At 41.3% G+C, this 19294-nt stretch overlaps 1 protein-coding gene across 1 annotated transcript in view; it reads right to left on the bottom strand.

Annotated features, from left to right (window-relative positions):
- eIF6 (eukaryotic translation initiation factor 6) overlaps nucleotides 1-19294 on the bottom strand; it is a 329665-nt gene that overhangs the window by 180060 nt on the left and 130311 nt on the right. The window contains exon 3 of the mRNA XM_068354190.1: nucleotides 4707-4882. Within this exon, the coding sequence (XP_068210291.1) occupies nucleotides 4707-4882 (176 nt within the window). The remainder of the gene's footprint in view (nucleotides 1-4706; nucleotides 4883-19294) is intronic.

Genomic DNA, 19294 nt, shown 5'->3' with positions numbered 1-19294 from the left:
GTAATACTTCTGGCAACTGAAGGCTGAACCCTATACTGGGGTATCTGGCTGAGAATCACAGGGTACTCAAGGGAGTTTGGAAGTCAGCTACCCATAATCTGAGTAATAGGAAGACATGGGTGACCCTCTTGTTATTTGAGGACTAGTTTTCAACCACTTTGAGCCTGAGGTTGAGCGATTCAACCACTTTTTGCTTGAGGTTGCACAGTAGTGTGCTAAGAAGGGCCTACCCTTTAAAGTGCTGTTAATGCTGGTGTACCAACCGTGTGTAACACAATTGTACATAATTCCTTTTGTATATATTATGCTTGTATCTGCGCTCTTCCCTCGCACTAAAAAGAACCTGAATGATCATGTCTCCGGTTTTCCTCTGAACATTGTCTGTCTCTCGAACATGTTATGTCCTGTTGCCTTGAGGTTTTGTATATAAAGGAGAGTGTTCCTTAATAAACAACTCAGTTGATTGCTTCCTGCCTTTGAGTCACAACCCTCTCTCGGCACCGTCACATTGGTGACCCCGGAGTGACTCGCTCCTCCCGCCTCCCCATCCCCCCTCCACCTCTCACCGTTACTATGACGCCGTCAACGCATACCTTCTGCAGCAGTACTCGCCGTCGCCAGCCGCCTGTATAGCAATGCCTTTTCAGCTCTCTCAACAACCGTTGGGGGACCAAAGGGCTTCGCTCACCCTCGGGAAAATTACCAGTATTACTCGCCTGCAACCTGCCGCACACGGCTCTCCTCATGAGGTGAACCTAGTTCGTGCCCTTATGGACAGCCACTTCAAATCCTCCATCAACGCCTCTACTCGAGACGAAGAGGACACCTATTCAACTTCAACCGAAGCTGACGTGAATGCCGTAGGACACGCCTCTGAATGCCGTAGGACACACGCCTATGAATGCCGTAGGCCTATGAATGCCGTAGGACACACGCCTATGAATGCTGTAGTACACACTCGCCTATGAATGCCGTAGGACACGCCTATGAATGCCGTAGGACACACACGCCTATGAATGCCGTAGGACACACACGCCTATGAATGCCGTAGGACACACTCGCCTACCCCGTGACGAACCGGAGCGGCAACACAGCCAACCATCATCCACCACTCGCTCGCACCCCAACCAAGGACTTCTACAGCCACTCACTGCCGCTAATCGGTGCAGTTTTTACTACTACCTCTCCAGATTCGGGGCACCTATTTAACATGTTCAGTATGTCATTTTTAGAGGGGGAGCCATGTACCAACCGTGTGTAGCACAATTGTACATAATTCCTTTTGTATATATTATGCTTGTATCTGCGCTCTTCCCTCGCACTAAAAAGAACCTGAATGATCATGTCTCCGGTTTTCCTCTGAACATTGTCTGTCTCTCGAACATGTTATGTCCTGTTGCCTTGAGGTTTTGTATATAAAGGAGAGTGTTCCTTAATAAACAACTCAGTTGATTGCTTCCTGCCTTTGAGTCACAACCTTCTCCCTTCCTCGTCACACTGGACAATGACCCTGGTCACCCTGCCAACTTCCATTCCTATGCCAAGAGGGTTTACTTTCTATCAAAACTACTTTCCTGTTATAGCCTTATGACCCAAATGGTTTTACTTCCTTCTAGGCCTGCAACACAGAGAAAGAGAAAGACATGACCCTCAAGATTTTCTTGAAGTTCTACAATATCCAAGATGTCATCAACAACATTGCTGAGGCTTGGGATGGGGTGAAACTAACATGAATGGTGTGTGGAAGAACCTTTGCTCTCAGTTTGTCAACAATTTCTTTGGCTTTGAGGAGACAGTTAAGAGGAGCATTTGGAAAAATAGTTTTCTATTATTAACTCCTGTGCTTTTGCAAGAATCAGTTTGAAATTTTGGGCATTGATTAGTTTATGTATGGCAAAAAGGTTGACATTCATACTTTCTTTGAACCCCCCTTTTCATTGGTACCCCAACCCACCACCTAAAATTCTTTACAAAAAAAAAAAAAAAAAAAAAAAAAAAAAACCTTGCCGTAACTATTACATCCTAAGAGCTGAAATTTATGTGGTAGACAGATATTAGATAAGATAATGAAGAGCAATTTTTTTTTTTAATGATTTTGTTTTTACAAATATTTTTTCATTTTTGAAAAATCATGGATCAATTTCTTGGAAAAACTAATCCCAGAATTTTCTTTGGGACAAAATGAAAAGTCTCACTCTAATTTTGTAGACGATTTATTTAGCTTTCATTTGCTTTTTGTTTTACCTAGACCAATGTATTCATTTGAAGGGTGATAAGTATAGTTTCAAGAAATCAGCCCCCAAGTTTTGGGATGATAATTTTTACTTGTCTGTCCATTTATTTGCTTGTTGTCATACATTTTGAGGGTTTTATAACAAATTCTATATGCTATATCATATTTGTGTTATTTGTGATTATTACTTCATGAATAATACCTTATATTTTATATATTTAGGCCCTTGGTCCCCCTCTTTCCTCTTGCTTGGAAAGAGTATTATTCCAAATTTTGGAGGGTGTCAGAGATTGCCCTTGGTCCCCCTCTTTCCTCTTGCTTGGAAAGAGTATTATTCCAAATTTTGGAGGGTGTCAGAGATTCCCACACTTTCTCTCATGGAACATAGATGTTGCATACATTTTTTTGGTCTTGGCATTGTTTCTTCTTAACAAGGATATATTTAAAGAAAGAAATAACTGCAAAAGGAAGAGTCAAACCACGGGAGTAGTGGAAATTATGTCTTTCAGATTCGAGTTCTGAGCTGCTACCACCATCGAGTCTGTATCATTCCTTCACTCGAGTACCTCTACGTTATTGCCAAATCATAGTGTTGCCATATACGGCAATTGGATATTCATATAGCTAAATTGAAATTATTACCGATAAACTGAAGTTACCAATATATTACATGAAAAAAGCACATTTCTCAATGATAGCAGGATTATGTTTTTGTCTTATATCTCCAAAAATATTAGGAATTTTCCAATAAAATTTCTGAGAATATAGACAAAAGGTGTACGAGTCTGTAAATGAAATATCACAAGAAATTAGATATTTTTTTTCATCAAACACTCGCCTTAAGGCTGACACCAAGAAGGAAGTTGACCTTAGTCAGCAGCTGGATTTTGAGATGGGTGCTGATGTTATTGAGCTCCAGGTACCTCATGGAGAGGAGTTGTCTGCTGAGGACCTCATTGAGCTGGAGAGCCAAAAGATTGCAGAAGAGAAAGACACCCCAATCATAAAGCCCAAGAAATTTAGAGCCATGGCCTTTGCAGAAGGGTTTTCCCTACTACAGGAAGCCATGGCATAATTTGAGGAATAGGATCTCTGTATGGAAAAGTTTATGGTGTCCAAGGGGGCCATGTATGCTGTGAGGTGTTACATAGAGATCTTGGAAGAAAAGAGGATGCAACTCCGACAGACAAACCTGTGTATGTACTTTAAAAAGGTAGACAGGCTGCACCTAAACCTCAACCTTCTACTTCTGCAGCTTTTCCAACACCAACTCCATCTCATTCTGACTCTCTAGCATCTCATCGTGACTGTCCGTTCCTCTTCCAGAATCTCGTCCAGACTCAACAGCATCTCATCCTGATTCTCCAGCATCTCATCCACTCTCTCCAACCATTCCTCCAACTTCTCCAGGATATTCCACTTCCAACTCCCAATAAGCCTGTCTCTCCATCACTTGTAATGCTCTCAGTGTGCACACCAATCACAGAAATAAAGATAAGGAATTGTTACGTATTATTGTCTACAAGTACCGTTCAGTAGTAGTGTATGTACATGTATAGGGTACAGGTATTTGTATGCATAGGGTGCAATAACATTTGAATGGTAAGGGACAGTTTTCTCTCGTAAAGTATATTATACATATACAGTACACCATGCATATTTCTATGTACAATACATATATATGTGCAGTATGTTATGTATAAAAATTTGACATTGTAAGAATGGATCTCATTCGTAGCTCGGGGACCTTTTGTAAAGAAAAAAAGGATTAACAGCCAGAATTTAAGGAGGCAGCAAGAGTATGTGTGCACTAATTATGGCCAAAAACCCAAGTCTCACTGACTGGCAGGTGGATGAGTTTCCATGTAAAACCTGTTGGTTGTTATAACTACATTTTGTTAACAATTCAATGACATCACAGCTTGCATTGAGGTTATACTGTACACCTATTTAAATGAAGAAAGGTTTGTATTTCTGTAGGAACAAATTATTGGGTTTTCAACAGGTTAGTTAAAAGGTAACCCCAATCACCCCCCAACCACCAAGATATATAAAGTATTGTTGACCTCACAAAAGGATTACTCCTACATAAAACTAGATGGTCTTTCACATATATTAGTACCTCGAGTAATTAACAACAGTCAGATAAATAATGAAGATTAGCAATCCAACAACTGATAGCCTAAATTGAAATCTAGTAAAATTTATTTTACAGTAAAATTTCTTATGATTTCCAGGGACAGTGGAAAAAAAAAAACCATAAGTAAACTATCAACTCTACATGTAGGTTTCAGATAGAAAAAAAATTGAAAAAAAAAAACAATTTGATATAAACCCATCATAAATGTAGTTGACAGGATATAATCCAAACTGCACAGACATTAACCTCCCACGGTAAGCTTAGTACCCAGTACACCCATGTACCATTCTTACCCTAATACATGGGGATATTTATCTCTTTGAAACTACTTACCCGATCTATATCAGGATGGACAAGAGCAATGTAGTCATTACAGGCAATAACATTGCCAAGAGCTGACAATCTTTCTTCTATACGCTGAATTTTTACTTTTTCTGGGAGATGGTCTCTCAGGTGTTGTAACTCGGGATCAGTTGTTGTGTGAGGAACAAGAAGACCATGTCTGTTTCCTGTGAATAGAATTTTTAAAATGTGTATAATAAACCCCTCAAAATGGCTTGACACAATTACTATGCTATCTATGATTGACTTTATTTTTATTTTTTCTGATAAATTTTTCAAATCATGTCAAAAGAAAACTGGAACACTATAGTTATAAACAAAGTAAGCTTTCTTTTTCCCCAGCCTTTTATTGCTGAATCTGATATTTCATTGTATCTATGCAAAAAAAAAAAGAAAAAAAAAAATCATTTCTTCTTCGGCAGTACCTCGGTTTAAAAGTTTAATTTGTTCTGGGAGCAACGTCGCAAACTAAAATGCTCATAAAATAGATTTTTCTCATAATAAATAAAGGAAATACTGTACACTTGATGTGTTCTACACATCTATATACAAATATACATTCATTTTTATAGGTTTGGTAAGGAATTTAGAGAAAAAACATAACTCCTAACATCAGAAATGTATACAAAATAATTCACAATAAAAAAGAGAAATATTGACAAACTAATTTGCACTTTACCTTAAGAGAGAGAATAAGGGGGGAGGAGGAGGAGGAGGAGGAGGAGGAGGAGGAGGAGGAGGAGGAGGAGGAGGAGAAGGAGGAGGAGGAGGAGGAGGAGGAGGAGGTAACTGCATAGAGGGAGAATCTCTCAACATGAGAACTTCCTATAATATATAAGGAGTTCTCTCTTCTGAACGGTGTTTGCTATCACTAACTGTATTACTAAATTTATGCTTTTTGGACACTTGGTCGACTTTTTTTACAATCTTACGTTCAACTTACACAATGAGCCTATTTGAATATGACTGCTTTTCTTTTTTCTTCAAGATTGTATGAAAATTTGACATCGCATTGCTCGCTCTGCCAAAGCTTCATGTGGGTGATGTGTTTCTACAAATTTCTGCAGGGTTCCCAACATTCTTAACAATGCCCTAATCACACTTGAAGCGAGAGACTTGTCCCTCTGTCCCTCCTTCCCTCAGATGAAATCTCCTCCGCTACCTCGTGTAACTCCACCAGTTCCTTGGTCATCAGCTGCTAAATATGATCATCTAGAATATTGCTGATGTTGTCCTTGTCAATCTTGCCACACCACTCTCCTACCCAAGGACAACAATTTCATGATCAACTGCCTCCTGGATCAGTTCGAAATGACTTTCAGGACACAATTTCCCCTAAATAGAAGGATTATCTTAGTGACTCCTCCCCAGCCTTTTTCAGTCCTTTTGAGGCCGATTGGGATATGGGAATGATCTTTCAAAACCTCTTGGGGGGGATGAGGTTGGTCCCTTCAGTGACCTCAAAGCAGAGTTGGAACACTGCTTTTGTACATAGTTTCTTAAAATTTGAGAATACCTGCTGATCCTATTTCTAATAAATTTAAAATCCTCCCTTAGGTTGTCTTCAATGGCTGGAGGATATCCAGGAGCACTGTCCATAAGCAACATTACAAGGCTTGGTACTGGAGGTTTGTCTCCACGAGGTACTTTTTCTTACTTCAGGGTAAAACTCATCGACCCATTCTACAAACAAAATGCAAGTCACCCCACCCTTGTTGTTTGACCGCCAAAATGTTCAGTTGCTTCTTCTGCACCTCATACTTTAAACTCTTTGACGACCGCACAATTAATTTGTGGTGTTCATCCCTAGGACCGAGCTCCTGAGCACTAGCAAGAAACTGGGAAGATATTTTTTTTTTTTAAATCACTATAGGGACAATATTATTTCAGGCATAAAATTCATTCTGGTTTCATTTACATTTATAAATGGTTATATTCTACGACAGATGAATTACAAATCTGAAAGTAATTTGTACTTTTCATGACTATACAAACCTGGGTGTTCACAGCCATAAATTCAAGCGAGGTGGCAACAAACCTCTAGGAAAGTGGGGGAGGTGTAGCAGGAATGGCTCCCACTCAGCTTGCATACTTATTAGCTCAGCCTCTTAACCCTTTTACCCCCAGGCTCTTTGGAAATTTCCAACCCTTAACCCCCAGGGGTTATTTTTTATCAAGCACATTTTTTAAATTGCTCTAACAGCCTTAATTTTCGTCATAGAGAGGTCAGGTTGGTCTCATTCTCTTGCAAAATGCCTGAAGTTTCTTAAAAAAATTATCAAAAATATGCAAAAAGAAATTTAAATCGCAGTTTTTTGCAAGGACGTACCGGTACGCCCATGGGGGTAAAGGGATGAGTTTTGTGAAACGTATCAGTACGTCCTTTGGGGGTAAAAGGGTTAAGAATGCATGCAGGACTTACTGGAAGGTGTTGGTGGGACAAGTATGTATAAAGAAAATCAGGCTTTTATAGTTCAGTAAAATACATATTGTTTTAAAGTTTGTCATTTGTTCCGACATGAATACAACCCTCATTCTTTACCAAGAGGCTCGCCAACTGTTAAGTGAAAACCCAGAATTGTCACACCTAAGCAGTGGTAGAGGGTAATGTGAATCTTGACACCTCATGAACCTGTAGGTCTGAAATACCTGAGAGCTCAACAGCTTAAGCAGTAATGATCAGTGAGTAGGAAATTGCTCTATGATTAAAGGTTTGAGAAATATTAAGTTAAAACTTATACACACTGAAACCTATGATTGCAACCCCCCCTCACTAGGAGAACGAGGATGTGACAAAGTGTATACATCCATGGGAACTAAAGATATGGTCAGGCAACTTAGCAAAGATGGAGCTTAACTACAGTCGATGAAAGACAGATTACGGGGTTCTTGGCTGCTGTGCCCAAAGGGAGGGGAAGATGAAGAAAAGAAAATGCCAGTCATTCCTTCGCAATCACCCCTAACTGAGATTGCAATCTTTGACATTAACCGACTACTAATTGTCCTTTAAGGAACAAAGAAGATATACCACTTGCTGAGCAGCCCACATAAGGCTTAAGAAAAAGTGCTAAAGGAACCTGTGTGTCACATCTTGCAGGTAGTGGGCGGTGAAGGTTGTCTGGTGCTTCCACACTACCTCCTGCAACACAGAGAAGTTTCTCTTGAAACACTAGGTGTGTGCTAATGCCCCTATCATCATAAGCTCTAGGTTGTCTCCCTTGATGGTGCAGAGATGGATCAAGGGCACATTCCATAATCTCTTAACCTTGGATAGGTATCGTTATTTAACCACTTTAAACAGGTATCGTGGATCAACCTCAACCCGAGGTCCAAAAATAATTCATAAAAAATTGATTTACAAATCAATTCGCAACCTTTCAATATAAAAAAAAAATTAAGAATATTCTAATCTTCAAAAACAGTAAAGAAAAGTGAAGTCCAAAATAAATACTTATAACAAAAAAACTAAAAAATAAGTATACCAAAAAAATATTCTAAATAAAAATTCATCAAAAATCTTAATATGGAAATAAACTAAAACTATTCTAAGCACTTATTCTATGATAATCGAGCACCATTTGCTGAGATCCAGGGGGTGGGGAGGAACCAAAAGGGAACGTTTCCCGAAATGAGAAACAAAGTGTATGTTTTTTTGGCTAAAAAAATCTATCCTCTTTTCAACATTTTTTGGGGGTAGGTAAATGACAGTTAGTGGCTGAAATTTGTACAGGAAATTGTATCATTATCGTAACACAAAAATGTGTAAAAGAATCTGCACTTGGATATTATTTAGGAGCAAATTTCTTTATCTTTTTTATTTTTCTTCTTTTTTTGCCGAGTTATATTATGAAATTTTTCAAGACAAGTCCTGATATCCATTGCTGAGCATGGTATTTATGCATGAAAATATCAGAACTTTTATAAAAGAGAGGAATACCTAGAGCTGTGCCACCTTACTTGTCGGATATGCTCACAAAATGGCCGCCAAACACACCACCTTATAAGGTCAAATCTGCTACCTGAAATGGAGAAAAATATGTCAATATCAGCGAGTCATTTGCTTATTAATTGTTCGAGGATTTGTTGAAAAATTATGGTAGCTAGAATGAAGTATATAGATTATTTTGCAATTAAAAAAAATAAAATAATGATCATAATTATGTTAGCATAAAGGTACAAACTTACAAAAACAGGAAAAATTATAAGCTATTTTATGAAAACACTTTACAACAATCCTTTTTTATACACGCCTAAATACTACTGCACATTCAATAATGATATAAAAATTTGATATTACACAACTCACCTTATTTAGGTATTGATGGGTCGAGCTCGACCCGAGGGTATATCAGAAATAGCACAAGTAAAATAGCTGGGATGAAATGCGTCCTCACCCGACTGCTGCACACACTGAACTGATGTCTCGCAGGTCGATATCATTCGCAACCAATACAGACGGAAAATTAAGGCAAAAACATTTTTTTTTTTTTTTTTTAACCTCGGGTCGTATACCTTAGTAACCTTCCTCTTGACCCTGCCCATACAGACAAGAAGTTGCTTGACATGTAAGTAAACTCTACTGGTACGTTTAAGGACAAAGTAATACAGCAGTCGATCTGTATCATCAGTAACAGCCCACACTTTCATTCTAAAAGGGCTCGAATCTAGAGTCTGCTATAAACGGGTTTTGAGCCTTCAAAATAAATTCAAGGACATAACTGAAAGTAACTTACCCCCATAACCTTGAATGGGCGATGTCGTAGGAGACACCATGAAGCTCGCTCACACACTTCCTGGAAGCGAGAGAAGGAAAACCATTTTGAGGGTCTAGAATCACTCTGAGGCCCAACTCAACGGTTTGTAAGAATACCTTTTCAGAGAACAGAGGACTCAAAGCAGACATCTCTCTTCCAGCTGTGGCAAGATAACTCAAAGTTCCGTACATGCATTGACAATTCTGCCAAAGAGAAATCAGGAACACCTTTCAGTCTAAAGATCTGGCTCAAGGTCAAGTGATAGCCTTTAACCTCTGTGACTGAGAAAAGATTTTCTACTCAGAGGTACAATGAAAATGCAGCAATCAGGGAAATGGTGGTTCAGAGAGGAGAGAGATCCCTTCTATGACACCAACCACAGAAGACGGACCACTTCGCTTCAAGTACGGCAATATAGGACATCCTGAGGTACCTAGACATCCTTTTCACCACTGGTTGTAAAAAAAAAACCTCAGAGTGGAGATGCTAAATAACCTCCAGGTGTTAAGCCGTAGGTATGCAACTGCTCTGTGATATATCTTTGTGTGTGGTTGACGAAGAAGGTCGTGCAAGGGAGGTAGCTGCCTTGGAAACTCCGTCAGCACCAGCAGCAGCAGGTCAAGGTACTACTGCACGATACCATAGCGGAACTATGAGTACCATAGTCAAGATGGATAAGGATCTCATTTTGTTCAGGAACCTTTGGAGCAGACAAAATAGGTGGAACATGTAAGCGTGCATGTCATAACATGGATATTGTAAAGTGTCATGAAACACTGCCTGTGGATCCATAATTATTATTATTTAAAGAGGGGGAGATTTACCAGCCCTACAAGTCAAGCTTGACTCTTAAAGAGGACGACCAATTAAATTTGGAATGAAATATATTAATTTTAGTGCTAAAAAATTAATAAAATTACATTATAGTAAATATAAGTAATAAAAAATGAATTAGGAAGTAAATATCTATGATAGACATAAATTCAAATATTACCTATAAAGCATGTTTCTAAATACAGTTGAAATCTTGAAAAGAGAAATTCTGAGTATAATAAAAAGTCAATAAAATTTTTCTCACCAAACAACGTCTCTTTCTCTTTTAAAAACATAGTCCCTAAAAATATGTTTCATGGTCAAAATACAGTTACATGTTGCACCTGGGTAATGCTTCATGAAGTGTGCACATCAAATACTCATACATAAGTTATGTTTGACCTATGGGAAATGTGGCTAAATTTACTACAACCTTCCTTTCTTTTTGCACTGAAGATTCCCATAGACAAACAATTGGCTTTATTTTTGTTTTCACTTTTTACTATCAGATTTATTATTCTACAGATCTTGTCATTTTGTAGCTATGAAATGCTTCAATCGGGTTATATAATCTTTCACAGGTAGTTGACAAGCTTGTCTTGGTAAATTTATTGAAGATTTAGCAAGTTACAACATCTGCTTTTTCATTACCCAAAACCACAACAGGGGAGGGAATCCAACATATATCTATATTTACCACATGGAATATAAATTTTCAAGGAGCTATTATCTTATAAACAAATTGACTCATGAGTGTAACCCTTTAAAGCTTCTATGGAACTCCATGAATCTGCATAAATCACAAACTTATGATTCGACCTATCTTCAATTGTTTTAATAAGCTCAACTGTTAATATAATGGCTGACAGTTCTGATTAAATTCTGATGCTTCACAGGGTAATGAAAATCAAATAATTTTGTCTAAGAAGACTGCAGTACAGCTAGCACCCATAGAAGATTTTGAGCCATCAGAATATATACCATAATGAGAACCTTCCCTTTCAATAGGTTCCAAGGCATATTGTTTATGGTGACTCAGAATATAGCTTTATGGTTTCTCTTTGAGAAAAGAAAAAAAAATGAGGGCAAATTTTTCTTTTCCTTATGGTCAAAAGTGGAGGAGAGAGAGATGGTTGAATAAAGTTCACTCTGATGTTTACAGATTGTAATAGCATATTTGCACTTATTGGGAATGGTAGCTAACAATTATTTAAAAATATATCACTGTGGTTAAATAGCTTCTTTGTTGGAGAAACGGTGGATAAGATCTTTCATGCACTTCACGTGGTTACAAAGTTTCAGTGTAGGGAAAAGGGTGGTTCTCCCCATTCACATAGCACCGAGATACAGTACTTGGGAAAGATCTAAAGGCTCCACAACAAAGTCTCAGGCCTCAAGTGTGTATTGGATCTAAAAACTTTAAAATACCTTCAGTTCCTAATCCACATACAGTACATGCTATCAAATTCTACTCTCGACCACACTAATGCTTTATAGGTCATAAGTAAATTTTATTTTGGCCCCCATATTGTATTATACAACTTTTTCATTAAGCTTAGAGCATTATTACATCAAGAATTGATGCAAGATACATGAGCTTTCCAATTGAGGCGAGTACCAAATATCAGTCCCGTAAATTTAACCCTATCTTGGAATTTAAGTGTCACCTAATCTGAGGGTTATTTCTTAGTTTTGCTTCCCCTCTAATATTCTTATAAACATTGTTGTTTGGGCTTTTTCATCGGGAAGTCTGAAACCAACAGACGCAGAACATACTTGTATTTTTCCGATGGAGTTGTTTATGTTCTTTTTAGCCGATGAAGAATGTTTGAAAAGTAGTATATTGCTACGTCGTCCATGTAAAGACTACTTTACACAACTGTCATTAACTACCAATGCAAAGAGATTACCACTTAAGAAACTACCCTGAGGAACACCACAGTCTACAGTATATCAGTACTCCTCTTTCTTTTTAGTCTGCAACTCCCCCCCCCCCCACAAAACAATATTGTTAGAGATACGTGACCCCCCCTCCCCTTCTCCCAAAGTGCTTTTGAGATACTCAGTGCATGAGTATTACCAAGATCATAGCAACATAACAAAAAATATGATAGGATTAATATAAAAAAAATACATGCATTGTAGAATTAACATTCATAACACTGTTTTTACAATAAATGGAATAAGTATAAGGTTTTTTAAATGTAACTACAAAACTATAATACATAAGACCATGAAGCTACAATGTAAATATTTCATATTACACATTCTGTGAATAAATATATATATATATATATATATATATATATATATATATATATATATATATGTACTGTGTATATATATATATACTGTGTATATATATATAATATATATATATATATATATATATATATATATATATATATATATATATATATATATATGTAAATATCACCCACGAATGGCATTTAATACCGAATTCTATCTTGGGAATATATATTCAATTGGAATTCATTTTATGGTAACAGCTTCTGGCCGGGTGGTGATTCGAACCACCACCTGTACGGCTAGAAACCATGCTGGCAGGGACCCTACCGACTCAGCTATCAAGAGAGACTAAAAGTTTATGACAAGTCCCCCTACATATTCCTGTCGAATTCAGGAATCTGTTCATAGACTTGAAATAGACCCATCTCCACCATGATAGCTGAATCGTGAGTTTGCAACACGTGGTTATTTTAATGAACATATATCACAAGCACATGTGATTTTAATTAATGTAAATATCACCCACGAATGGCATTTAATACCGAATTCTATCTTGGGAATATATATCCACTTGGAATTCATTTTATGGTAACAGCTTCTGGCCGGGTGGTGATTCGAACCACCACCTGTACGGCTAGAAACCATGCTGGCAGGGACCCTACCGACTCAGCTATCAAGAGAGACTAAAAGTTTATGACAAGTCCCCCTACATATTCCTGTCGAATTCAGGAATCTGTTCATAGACTTGAAATAGACCCATCTCCACCATGATAGCTGAATCGTGAGTTTGCAACACGTGGTTATTTTAATGAACATATATCACAAGCACACGTGATTTTAATTAATATAAATATCACCCACGAATGGCATTTAATACCGAATTCTATCTTGGGAATATATATCCACTTGGAATTCATTTTATGGTAACAGCTTCTGGCCGGGTGGTGATTCGAACCACCACCTGTACGGCTAGAAACCATGCTGGCAGGGACCCTACCGACTCAGCTATCAAGAGAGACTAAAAGTTTATGACAAGTCCCCCTACATATTCCTGTCGAATTCAGGAATCTGTTCATAGACTTGAAATAGACCCATCTCCACCATGATAGCTGAATCGTGAGTTTGCAACACGTGGTTATTTTAATGAACATATATCACAAGCACACGTGATTTTAATTAATGTAAATATCACCCACGAATGGCATTTAATACCGAATTCTATCTTGGGAATATATATCCACTTGGAATTCATTTTATGGTAACAGCTTCTGGCCGGGTGGTGATTCGAACCACCACCTGTACGGCTAGAAACCATGCTGGCAGGGACCCTACCGACTCAGCTATCAAGAGAGACTAAAAGTTTATGACAAGTCCCCCTACATATTCCTGTCGAATTCAGGAATCTGTTCATAGACTTGAAATAGACCCATCTCCACCATGATAGCTGAATCGTGAGTTTGCAACACGTGGTTATTTTAATGAACAAATATCACAAGCACACGTGATTTTAATTAATGTAAATATCACCCACGAATGGCATTTAATACCGAATTCTATCTTGGGAATATATATCCACTTGGAATTCATTTTATGGTAACAGCTTCTGGCCGGGTGGTGATTCGAACCACCACCTGTACGGCTAGAAACCATGCTGGCAGGGACCCTACCGACTCAGCTATCAAGAGAGACTAAAAGTTTATGACAAGTCCCCCTACATATTCCTGTCGAATTCAGGAATCTGTTCATAGACTTGAAAGAGACCCATCTCCACCATGATAGCTGAATCGTGAGTTTGCAACACGTGGTTATTTTAATGAACATATCACAAGCACACGTGATTTTAATTAATGTAAATATCACCCACGAATGGCATTTAATACCGAATTCTATCTTGGGAATATATATCCACTTGGAATTCATTTTATGGTAACAGCTTCTGGCCGGGTGGTGATTCGAACCACCACCTGTACGGCTAGAAACCATGCTGGCAGGGACCCTACCGACTCAGCTATCAAGAGAGACTAAAAGTTTATGACAAGTCCCCCTACATATTCCTGTCGAATTCAGGAATCTGTTCATAGACTTGAAATAGACCCATCTCCACCATGATAGCTGAATCGTGAGTTTGCAACACGTGGTTATTTTAATGAACATATATCACAAGCACACGTGATTTTAATTAATGTAAATATCACCCACGAATGGCATTTAATACCGAATTCTATCTTGGGAATATATATCCACTTGGAATTCATTTTATGGTAACAGCTTCTGGCCGGGTGGTGATTTGAACCACTACCTGTACGGCTAGAAACCAATTTTTGATATACATATATATACATATATACATATATATATATATATATATATATATATATATATATATATATATATATATATATATATATATATATATGTATATATATATATATATATATATATATATATATATATATATATATATGTATATATATATATATATATATATATATATATATATATATATATATATATATATATATATATATATATATATATATATATATATATATATCAAAAATTTTAAACAATTTTTATTTTTCCTACCATACTCACCGAGAACTACTTTCCTTAGGAGTCACTTGGTGACCTCTCAATCTCGACCAAGATTTTCCCGCCGTTATCCCCCTATCCCGCTCTCTATAGTTTCTACCCCCGCCGCAAGGATGTGCCCTGAGGGCAGGATCAGGGCAGGTCACTGCCTCTCCGGGTCAGCATCGCCATTAAGTTCGACGTTTAGCCCAACTCGGCAATGGAAGGATGGCACTAGGGGACGGAAGGGAGGGCCATTACCCGGAAAGTAGTTCTCGGTGAGTATGTTAGGAAAAATAAAAATTGTTTAAAATTTTTGATTTGTTCTGACACAAAATACTCACCGAGAACTACTTTCCTTAGGAGACTTATACCTTAGGAGGCGGGAGAGCCATTCTGCCACTTGGTCCGGCACATAGTGCCTGGAGGGCTAAGGAATGCGGGGCTTATCAGAGAGCGGATAGAGGGTAACTGCGGAACCTTACACTTATTATTTAAGACTCACCTCTTAACATCTCTACTGAATTTTCTCCTGATGAAGTAGGGACGAGTCTATTCTCCGTTGGGGACGTCTTCTAGCCTACCGCTACACAGATTGGAGGGCGGCGATGACTGTCCCAATGGAGAATCCATCCAAAGACTTTCTTGAATAGTCCTTGAGATAGTGAGCAGTGAAGGTCGACTGGTGCGACCAAGTGCCAGCCTGTAGGATCTGTCCCACCGCCATGTTTCTCTCAAAGGCCAAGGAAGTGCTCAGGCCCCTGATGTCATGGGGGCGGGGAGTGCCTGGCACTGCCATCTTGTCCTCTTCATAAGTTCTAGCGATGACTTGTCTCAGCCAGAAGGAAATAGTGTTCTTGGAGACTTGCTTCTTATTAACACCTGTGGAGACGAAGAGGTCTTGGCACCTGGTCGGAGATGAGCCGTCCTTTCCAGGTACTTCCTGAGCGTCCTTACTGGGCATAACTTCAGGTCTTCCGTATTGCCTGTCTTGGGAATGGCCGGAATTGAGAAACCTTCAAACTCCGGGTCCCAGACTGCTGGGTTCTGAGTCTTCGCTACAAAGGAGGGTACGAACTTGAAGGATACCTCCCTCCACCCTTTGGAGTGTGCAACGTCATAAGACAGACCATGGATCTCACCTACTCTCTTAGCTGAAGCCAAGGCTAGCAAGAAGACGGTCTTGAGGATGAGGTCTTTGTCTCCGATATCTTTGAGGGGTTCAAAGGGAGGACGACTTAGCATTTTCAGGACCTTGGCCAGGTCCCATCTGGGCACTCTCCTGGCTTGAGGAGGGCAGGACTGCTCGAAACTTCTGATCAGCATCGCTATGTGTCTCGAGGTCCCCAGGTCGATGCCTTTTAGGAGAAAGACTTGGCCTAAGGCTGCCCGTACTCCTTTAATAGCTGGGATTGACATCCCTATTTCATCCCTAAGGTACACGAGAAAGTCAGCAATGTCAGGGACCGAAGCTTTAAGAGGTCTTATGTGTTTTTCCGAGCACCACTTCGTAAAGGCGGCCCACTTCGCCTGGTATACCACGGTAGAGGATTTTCTTAGGTATAGGGACATCCTCTTAGCTGTGGAGGAGGAGTACCCCTCCTTCTTCAGGAGCCGCTCGATAGTCTCCAGGCGTGAAGGCAAAGAGAGAGAGGGTTGTCGTGGAACTTGAGGAAGTGAGGTTGACACAGCAGATCTGACCTGGGGGGCAGTGGCCAAGGCGGTTGGCTTGCCAGGTTTTTTAGATCCGCGAACCACTCCCTCTCCGGCCACCAGGGCGCTACCAAAGTCATCCTTAGGTTTTGGGAGGCTCTTACTCTGTTGAGCACCTGCCTTAACAGCGTGAAGGGGGGAAAGGCGTATACGTCCAGGTTGTCCCACTTGTGCTGGAAGGCGTCTTCTAGGGCTGCTCTTTGGTCTGGCACCGGGGAGCAATAGACCGGTAGCTTGGCGTTGAGCTTTGTTGCGAAGAGGTCCATCACCGGGGAGCCCCAGCGTTGAATGATGAGTCTGGCTACTTCTGGGTGTAGGGACCACTCCGTCCCTACTATCTGACCCATTCTGCTGAGGCCGTCGGCTAGCACGTTTCTTTTCCCGGGGATGAATCTCGCTAGCAGTACCACCTGTTGCTCGTCCGCCCAATGCAGGATGTTTATGGTGAGGTCGCACAGTTCTTTCGATCTCATGCCGCCTTGCTTCTTTATGTAGGCTACCACCGGCCACGGTGTTTCCCCTCAACCGACTTGCAAAGTGCAGACATGCCTTCTGTACTGCTTTTAGCTCCAGGACGTTGATGTGGAGATGTCTTTCGGTCTCCGACCAGGTACCGCTTGCTGTTTCCTCCCGAAGGTGGGCTCCCCACCCTAGGCTGGAGGCGTCTGTGAACAGGAGGAACTTGGGGGGACAGGACCCGAGGGGCATCCCCTTGAGGGAGTTCGACTGGCAGCGCCACCATTCTAAGGCTGCTCTCGTGTCCGGAAGGACCGGAATCAACGCCTTCTGAGCGCCTGTCTGGGACCAGAGGCCCTTGAGGTTCCATTGCACGGGTCTGAGCCGCATCTTCCCTTGGGGAACCAGTTTCTCTAATGAGACCAGGTGACCTATTAGTCTCTGCCAGTCTTTCGCCCTCCTGGAATGCTCCGACAGGAACGGCTGAATGATTTGATTGAGGTTCCGTATCCTGTCTTCCGAGGGGAAGGCCTTCCCTGCACGGTGTCCGTCATATCCAAGTACCCCATTCTGTTGGATGGAGTTAGGTTCGATTTTTCCAGGTTGATAATGATTCCCAGATTCCTGCAGAACTGGAGGAGGTCCCTCCCTTGCTCTTCCAAGAGGGCCTTTGAGCTGGAAAGGAGCAACCAGTCGTCCAGGTATCTGATGAGACGGATACCCCGTTCGTGAGCCCATACTGAGACCGTCGCGAAGACCCTCGTGAACACTTGAGGGGCCGTCGACAGGCCAAAGCAAAGGGTCCTGAACTGCAGGATCTGGGAGCCCCATTTCACCCGGAGGAACTTCCGACTCGACGGGTGGACAGGGATCTGGAAATACGCGTCCTTGAGGTCGACCGTCATCATGTAATCCTTCTCCCTCAAGGACATCAGGACGGATTTCGGGGTGTCCATCTTGAAGCTCGTCTTCTTGACGAACTTGTTGAGGGCCGACAGGTCTATCACGGGTCTCCACCCCCCCGTTGCTTTCTCCACCAGGAACAGGTGGCTGTAGAAGCCTGGCCCTGGGAGAAGGACTTCTTCCATGGCTCCCTTCTCTAACATGGAGGAAACTTCTTTTTGAAGGGTGGCCCTTTTCAACGGGTCCCTGGGCGCCAACCATTCTGTCTGGGTGGCTGGAATAAGAGGGGGTGGATCCGCTATGAAGGGGAGCCTGTAGCCTTCTTTCAGGACGGACACCGTCCAAGCATCCGCCCCTTGTGTTTTCCATGCTTGCCAATGAGGTCTGAGACATCCCCCAACCCGAGGCTTGGGCGGGAGTAGGGGGCCTCTCCCTCTACCTTCTCCTAGAGGGGCGGCCTGATCTGCCTCTCTTCGAGGCGGAGTAACCCGACCTGAAGGAGCTGGCAGAAGCTGGTGCTCCCCTGCGGGAGGGCTGCGGAGTTGTTGTCCAGGAGGAGGAAGGGGCGTCCCTCCTCGAAGAGCTGGGGGCGGCCTGAGGAGTCGCGGCACTATCCGAGACTGATCTGTATGGCATCCTTCTGGAAGATGTTTGTCTGGGGACGTTGGTCTCTCTCCTCTTGGACACCTTCTCCATTAGCACTTCTAGATCCTTCAGAGGGAACAGCGACTCGCCCCCTAGGGGTAGGCTACGCACAACTCGGGCCTCCCTGTCCGGGATTTTCCTCGACAAGTTAGAGAGCACTGTGTCCCGTTTTCTAAGCACCCAGTTGGCCGTCAAGGAGAGTGCTTGGTAAGCCAGAAACTTGAGGGCTTTCCCCCCGGAGGTGAGAAGGTCCGTCAGGAGAGACTGTTGCTCAGGATCTTCGGGGTCTGTGGAGGCTCGTACGTTCACCAACGTGGAGGCCCACCAGTCCAGCCATGAGGAGACGTTCACCAGGTCCCTTGACATCTCCTCCATCATGGCGGCTTCCGTGGGTGAGAAGGAAACAGGGGCTGAAGAGGCCCTTTCGTCCGAGCCGCCTTGTCCCAGGATGTCCAAGGCTGGGTCCACCCTACA

Source organism: Palaemon carinicauda, chromosome 30, assembly GCF_036898095.1.
Source record: "Palaemon carinicauda isolate YSFRI2023 chromosome 30, ASM3689809v2, whole genome shotgun sequence".
NCBI classification, from domain to species: Eukaryota; Metazoa; Arthropoda; class Malacostraca; order Decapoda; family Palaemonidae; genus Palaemon; species Palaemon carinicauda.
The sequence above is the reverse complement of the archived record's forward strand: the minus strand, read 5'-3'. Positions and strand labels throughout refer to the sequence as shown.